This window comes from Bipolaris zeicola (genome assembly GCF_000523435.1).
Source record: "Bipolaris zeicola 26-R-13 unplaced genomic scaffold scaffold_486, whole genome shotgun sequence".
Taxonomy (NCBI): Eukaryota; Fungi; Ascomycota; class Dothideomycetes; order Pleosporales; family Pleosporaceae; genus Bipolaris; species Bipolaris zeicola.
In genome coordinates this window covers 1-7,318 of record NW_006912535.1, presented here as the reverse complement: position 1 = coordinate 7,318, position 7,318 = coordinate 1, and the positions used below count along the sequence as shown (strand labels likewise).

At 45.2% G+C, this 7,318-nt stretch overlaps 4 protein-coding genes across 4 annotated transcripts; 2 read left to right on the top strand and 2 right to left on the bottom strand.

Moving 5' to 3' along the window:
- Positions 1 to 357: 357 nt before the first annotated feature.
- Positions 358 to 531, bottom strand: COCCADRAFT_112725 (uncharacterized protein; the record flags this gene model as incomplete). The annotated part of the gene is made up of 1 exon (XM_007720465.1): positions 358 to 531. A coding segment is annotated over one exon (174 nt), but the record flags the coding sequence as incomplete, so codon positions are not given.
- A 548-nt stretch (positions 532 to 1,079) lies between these two features.
- COCCADRAFT_10245 (uncharacterized protein) lies at positions 1,080 to 3,051 on the top strand (the record flags this gene model as incomplete). Its single annotated transcript, XM_007720464.1, has 4 exons — positions 1,080 to 1,284; positions 1,334 to 1,550; positions 1,605 to 2,768; positions 2,817 to 3,051. 4 exons carry the CDS (start codon positions 1,080 to 1,082, stop codon positions 3,049 to 3,051), a joined length of 1,821 nt encoding a protein of 606 aa, XP_007718654.1.
- Positions 3,052 to 3,268: 217 nt separating this feature from the next.
- COCCADRAFT_10244 (uncharacterized protein) lies at positions 3,269 to 4,422 on the bottom strand (the record flags this gene model as incomplete). The annotated part of the gene is made up of 2 exons (XM_007720463.1): positions 3,269 to 3,296; positions 3,845 to 4,422. 2 exons carry the CDS (start codon positions 4,420 to 4,422, stop codon positions 3,269 to 3,271), a joined length of 606 nt encoding a protein of 201 aa, XP_007718653.1.
- A 1,152-nt stretch (positions 4,423 to 5,574) lies between these two features.
- COCCADRAFT_10243 (uncharacterized protein) lies at positions 5,575 to 7,226 on the top strand (the record flags this gene model as incomplete). The annotated part of the gene is made up of 3 exons (XM_007720462.1): positions 5,575 to 6,423; positions 6,472 to 7,072; positions 7,129 to 7,226. The coding sequence occupies 3 exons, from the start codon at positions 5,575 to 5,577 to the stop codon at positions 7,224 to 7,226; spliced, it is 1,548 nt and encodes a 515-aa protein (XP_007718652.1).
- Between the last annotated feature and the right edge of the window lie 92 nt (positions 7,227 to 7,318).

Sequence of the window (7,318 nt, the reverse complement as noted above, 5' to 3'; positions counted from 1 at the left end):
GTCTTAACGAAGTACAAGAAGAACTCCGCGACAATGACGAATGTAATCATTATGGACGGAAGAAGTTCTCGATGATTACTGAAGGCGCCCNCAGGCGAGGGTTTCGTTGTGAGATGTGCAATGCCAGACATCGGAACTTCATCCTTCGATGCAAGAGCTGCCAACTGGATATCTGTGTCGATTGCCGCCGCAATCGCGTTTGACTCTGTTTCACCTGGTGACCCGAAGCGGATTTTTTGCGGTGTCTTTGATATAGTTAGTTACTTCAAGCTTGTTTCTGCCTAAAAAAAATCGACAATGAGCCACGATGACGGTAGCGATTGGAGTATGTACGTAACTATTAACTATGTTAGTTAACTATATGAATTCCTGGGTTAAGCTTACTTTATGAATGTGGCTGACTAATAAACTAACTAGCCTAAATAATGTCAATCCTCGCGTGCCGGGACGCCCGGTGTAACGGGACACTTTTTCTTCCGGACGCCCGGCATGCTCACATGATATATGTAAATTGGCCGGTTCAATGTACACTTGATTTTCGTTGTGAAAGACGTAGATGGGGGCTGAAAGGTCGGACGAATTCTGTTCACACAAGGGCTGACTTTAGTCGAAAATAGGTATTTGCAGAGTTGTTTGTTGTAATGACTATATTAGGAATGGTACGTAATTGCTCAGATCCTTGCACAAGGAACTTGTCTACGTCATCAGACATTCAATGAAAATCCCACTTACTCTAACCGGTTAGCTGCTTCTCCCAACCATGCACACGCTTTCTTGATTGACAGTATCATTAGCCAATAGACATTAACTGTATAAAGAAATACCCCAACATACTCCAACATGCTTTGAACTCATATCATTTTGAGTTTTGTGATTCCTCGTACCGTTTCTTGGCAATTGCACTAGGATGCCAGATGCATGCCATATGACGTATGTGATCGTACGAATGTGCATTGGAGACTTCTGTAAGATAACACAAACTCTCCGCTTCGCTCGGCTACGCAATACACTACCTGCACTTCCCCCTTTCCTCTGTTGCTGTTGTTTATCGAAAGGATTGTCTTGTAAACCCGATAGCTATGGCTTCAATTTCAAGCGCACAGGCTGTTGAAAATATTATTAGTTACAATTTCCAACATGGATATGAGCCGTTGTGTCGAGCACTGACAGCAGCCGGAGTTCAAGAAGAAGATTGGGATGGAAACCGAAAATTGGCGCAGTTTGGCACTGCACTTAGCGAATTCATATTAAGTTACTTAGCCTTTGAAGTAGAGGCCACAAGAGGTAGAACTCTGCGAACATATGCCACGAAACAAGGCTGACCTCTACTTAGCTAACGTCAATGACTTTAAGAAAAGCGTGGCTAACAATGAACACTGTGCGTCTATCGCAAGACGGACAGGCATCAGCGGCTACATTAGGTTCGCCGACAAAGACGGCGCACAGTCACCAAGTGTTCATGCGAAAGCGATTAATGCAATCATAGCGGCTGTCTTTTTTGATTCTGGAAGAGATATTGGTATCGTGGCTAGGACGATGCTTCATCTTGGGTCAGTTAGACCAGCCCTCCTTACTACAGCGCGCTAACATTGCATACTATCTAGTCTATTTAATACTGCTAGCCAAACTGTAGATCCTTCTTTACTTTCTCTGAATGAACTTCCGGAATCGGTCGATGTGGGCTCCCTTGCGCGATCGCTGTTCAATGTCGATGCTGGTAACTATTCGTCATTGTTTGCGGATAGCAGTGGCCAGGCTCCTTGGACATGCTCTTGGAGAAGACAGCATGGAGTGTCAAATCTTCAGCAACCACCGGCGGAGATAAATGTTTCGATAGAGTTCGGAGATGGTGGGCTGAACGCACCAACTCAGCCAAGCCAATTTTCCCAGACAGACGAAGCCAATATAGAAATACCAATCGATGGATCCCCCGGTGAAAGCTCACAGATTGTAAATTCTTCATTAATCTATGGAGAGGAAACTTCGAGGCGCGACAACGTCAGTGCTACATGTGATTCTCGAAAAACTACAAAAAAACGAACCAACGTACACCAGGCTGAGCTTCGACGGAGAAGGAAGCTCCAAAGACCCAATGCTGATCCAAACATCCACAGATTTGGGACATATGCCCGTGAAGAAGAACGAGCAAGTCAATCTCTTAGGCCGATAACCCCGCAAGACGTCTTTCTTACGCCTGTTATACAGCAAGAGATCCAGCGGTTGTGCAAAGGCAAGATAGAATTGTTCGAAAAGATCCTGACAAATATTGGAAGTCCCTGTTTGATAGGCGGACTACAAGACATCCTCAGATTGTGGAGGGCACAGGAAAGCCGTCTTCCCTTTGAAACAACAATGACAGTCTCGAGAGCGGAAAGAGTTCGTCTGATTGATAATCTAGATCATACCACTTCTTACTTTAAACTGCTTCAAAGACACCACATTGTTGAGCTATTTGAGGACTGCAGCGGCCCTGGAATATCTACTCTTGGGGTGCTGTTGACTTCCTCTGATTTCTCAAGTTCGCTGGGTAGACCCGGAAACCCAGTCAATAAATCTGTCGCCGACTTGACAGCAAGGATGATGCAAGAAATGTATCCAAGTGTTAAATGCAATACGAGTGACTACGAAGCAAAGTATCGGCGGATATCATACCTGCGACGACTTGGCCAACGCTTACATCTTCTGGAAACTAAATTCGGTAAAGGCGTCCTGGGTATCATGCTAGATCGAGGCTTCAGTGCGACTGACGTTGGCATCACCGATGCGATGTGAGTAAAGTGGTAATTAGCATCGAGATAGTAGTGACTAATGTGCAGGATAATGACCCCCACCGATGCTGAGTATGCTGCGTTTGTCGAAATACTGGACAAGTATCAGGGCGCATTGCTTCGCAGTCTTAGTATGGCTGTTTCGCCTGTTGTGCAAGCTCTTACTGCTGGAGATATCAGCGAGCAGAGAACTTTCGCCATTGAGAATATGACGGCAGATGACATCACAAACTATCAGAAAGGGTCCCCAGCATTCTTGCAGCTCATATGTAGGCAAATCTAAACCGGGAAACCAGACCGTTCGCGCATCTTTAATTGCAAATATATGACACGACATATTGTAGGGCAATATGGGATACCGAGGGAGTTAACCCGAGACACCCGCATCACGTGTTACATCAAGACTTTCTTGTTTAACTAATTAGCTTGTAAGAAATTGATCACAAGCTGGCGCATCATTCGATATGTTACAGTGTTCTTTCGATTCCTGGTGTACTTACTCACTCATCTCCCACAAAGCCTGTCGAACTGCCTTCCGAGTTAGAGTAGTGCTCTACTATTAAAGTTGCCATGGCAAACCACGTTACTACCAAATAAGCCACCCTATCCAAATCGATTTGTGCGGAGGTTGTGTCTTAGTATCAGAACACTACAAATGAAGCAGATAATTGGGAATTTTGGAGCTCGGGCAATGCGATCCACCTGCTTACTTGTCATACAGCTACAACTACATTGGCGACATCGTGATTCAGATACATCCAGATATAGCTAAACTAAAGCCAGCGTATTCGACCAGGCTATTTGATAGTTATGAAAATTTTTGTAATACTGGTAATGACCAGTTTTGGTGGGCTAACCCACTTATGCGGATAAGTATCCCATTTTCTCGGTCGTACAAGAAGCAATTAGAAATATAATGCCAGAATTAAAACTAAATAATTCAAAGAAATCATGTATAGAGATCTGTTGTTGCCAATCGCAAATGCTACTCTCTCTGGCTTGCATAGGTACTCATGCGACGAGTCGTCATCACGTCCACTTTCGAGAATTCACTGCATTTCCTTGTAATTACATACCCTACACGCTCCTCAAGATTTGCAATGTCCTTGGGTATGACAGAAAAATCGATACCGCGTATTCTTAGCAGGTCACGAAATGCAGCGTCGATGCGCATCCACTCCCCTTCGTCCTTTGGCATTAGCCGTACTCCATCATCTTTTAGCCATTGACAGCCCGCTTCACATAATATTACAATGCTCTCTTTCATTCGGTCTTCGAGCTCTCGCCAAGACTCAGAGGCCAGCATTTCCGCTGCCGCATGCTCTCCAACGAGGCATTTCGCATACACAATAGGGTCCAGTCCGGATCGATCGCATATGTACCAAGTAGATGCACCCGCAGGGCATGCCGTAGTTTCAGCATCATACTGAGCAGCGAGAATTCTTTGCTGGAGTTGAAGCGCGCGTATTGGTAGTGTCGCGATGTCCTCGCGCTTGAAATTATACTTCTTCAGAACTTTCCGCGCCACCTCGCGTATGATTAGCGGACGCTGGGTGTTAATCCCATTCCCGCTTTCTCCGAAGCAACCCTCTAGAGCGTTGACTAGGGTGCTCTTGCCTGTAGATTGCGCTCCAATGATGTAGATGTTTTTCATATTGATATAGATGAGTTATGTTGAAGTGAGGAGATGTTTGGTTATACTGCCCGCCCTTACATGAGAATGAGTGTTTACCTTTATTAACATGCATCGATCGTGGCGTTCGCTGCATTGTACCAGATAACTACCTGCCGGGGTTCACCCCGCATTGTTCGCCACGGCGAAACGCCCGATCTATGTATGTAACATCAAAGCCTCAATGACGCGTAATATCATCAATATAAGCTCAACTGGGGCTACGCTTACTATTTCCGAACCTATCTTATCACTACAGCTAGCATTGGCTTGGTACCAACGGCTGGGCATATAACCAATTAGAACCGAGACTTGACACTGGCTTTCAAAACCAAGAAAAGGATTTGTCCTTGACGGGGTCAGGAGGTCCTAAGTTTTTCAATAGTTCAAAAAATAAGTCCTAGCACATGAACAAACTATGGTGCAAGTTCCTAGCTCAGAAATTGCAAAGAGAAGATTGAGACTGACTGATTTGATCGTTTCATACAGCGACGAAAGTGTTACATGTTTGGAGTTCGCATTCATCTATCTCAATCTCTATTTCACTGGTTAGTCAAATGATAAGCTTATTTTTAGATGGTTCAAACAGGTGTTTAATCACAGTATTGGAGAAACGGATCCATCTCTCCTTACCGACCACTAATTCTCGAGGGGCCCAAATCTCATCTCGCAATCAGCTCCATCAGTTATCATGATCAGAAAGAAGAATCTGAAAATCAGTTGACTTTGTGCAACTCGTACTTTATGGTCTCTTGATATCTGCCCTTCCAAGTCTTCTCTAACGACCCAATGAAATGGCATCTTAAGCTTATGATCAGAAGCCATCCTATACATATGACTGAGCATTATTTCTTCCCGCTATTGCAATAATATCTGGGGACCTGATTCAGGGATTTCACTATCAGCTGAGTCTGTGAAACTATAAGCAAAGGAAGCTGAGAAAAAACTTTAAAAGAGGGGCAATGAATTTGTGAAGCAAGGTTTACAATAGCTCGTGACGGTTTGGTGGGATACGTCATCGGCCTTTTGGCCGTCTGACACGGGATGCAAAACTCAAGAATCGTATCCGCCGCGATCCGTATATTCCTCCCATTTCCCTCTTTCCTATCAACCAATCTTGGAAAATTCACAAAGATGAGCGAATTCAGATCGTTCGTCAAAACCCTGCAGCACCGTGTGTCTCCAGAAGACGTCAAATGGGAGTATTCGGTACCAGATATTCCCGTATCTCATCTGACCAATAAGGCGGGGCTCATCAAATGTGTATCGATGATCTCCTCAATCTACCAGCAACAGATCACCCTCCGTTTTGCAGCTGCACCCTCAAACCGAGTCATCAGAAACGACGTTCTCGACAGGTTCATTCTCCTCTCTTTCGCAGATTTTAAGCTACAATGGCCTGCTCTTATTGCAAGTGAGGCTTCGACACCGGCCACAGGTCGGGAGAATGGGGACTGGATCACCAGAATGCTTGTTTCAGGCCTCACCATCAATGGCGTTACCTACAACTTCTTCGGCCATTCTAACAGCCAGCTCAAATCAAGATCTTGTTTTTTATACGCAGCATCGAAAGAGGAGATATCTATCAAAGTCGAGGCAATGGGAGATTTCTCAAAACTGAAATCTGTTGGCAAGAAAGCGAAGCGCATTGGGCTCCTCTTCTCTAGCGCGGACATAGCACTTGATCTGCCACCCGATCGTTGTCAAGACATTGATGATGTCGCGACCAAGCAGTACATCTTTACCGATGGTTGCGGCCTCATCTCTATTCAGCTAGCACAGCACCTGGCGCAAAAGCGAAACATTGTTTTTCGGAATCGAAGGTACCTCCCTTCGGTTTATCAGATCCGATATCGGGGTTACAAAGGCGTCTTGACACTGGACCCGACGTTGCGTGGGCAGATCCAGGTCCAGTTCCGAGCATCAATGCGGAAATTCAAAGATTCGCCAGACTACAGTCTCGCTGTGGTGGATTATTCCAAAGTACCGTATTCAAATTTATTTCATGAATGGTAGGCTAATATTGGACAGCCTTACGCCTTTGGTAGTCTTAACGATGAGATCGTTGTTCTCTTACATACACTTGGGATCTCTCAGGAAACGCTCCTTGCCAAGCAGACACGGCACCTCACCTTTCTCCAAGACGCTCAAAAAGGTAATTTTCAGGCTGCCTTTGCATTTCTATGCTACATCGACCGGACAGATGTGGCAGAACAGCTGCTATTGGATGGTCTAGACTCAGTGCACGTCACACTCAAGAGTTTAGTAAAGCAAGAATACGATCGAATGGTCAACAAGCGCAACGAACAGAGATGTCGAATTTCAATTCCCAAGTCTCGTTTACTCTTTGGTGTTTGTGATCCAACCGCAAAAGATGGCTTCACGGGTCGACTTAAAGAAGGCGAGTGTTTCATCCGCATCACAAAGGATGGCGACGGCAGGCCACACACTATCATCAACACCGAAGTCTTAGTTACGAGAAACCCGTGTCTGCATCCAGGTGATCTTCAGAAGTTCAGGGCTGTTGATGTTCCCGAGTTTTCGCATCTGGTGGATTGCATTGTGTTTACAACACAAGGGAAACGACCAAGCGCCGATCTAATGTCTGGAGGCGATTTGGACGGAGACAAATGTAAGTTCGATGCTCACTATCTGCAACTACTATCATCCTAGACTCATACATAACAGTTTTTGTCTCATGGGATAGCGATATAATTCCTCGTACAATAGCTGAGCCCGCCCAATACCCTGGTGGCAAAGAGCTCATCACACACACCAACTTTTAAGCAGAAATTTTTCATCGAAACTCGTCAATTTTCTATCGGATATAGGGGTAACACGTCGCGAGAAATCGATTTACGCCAACTCTAACGTGTGC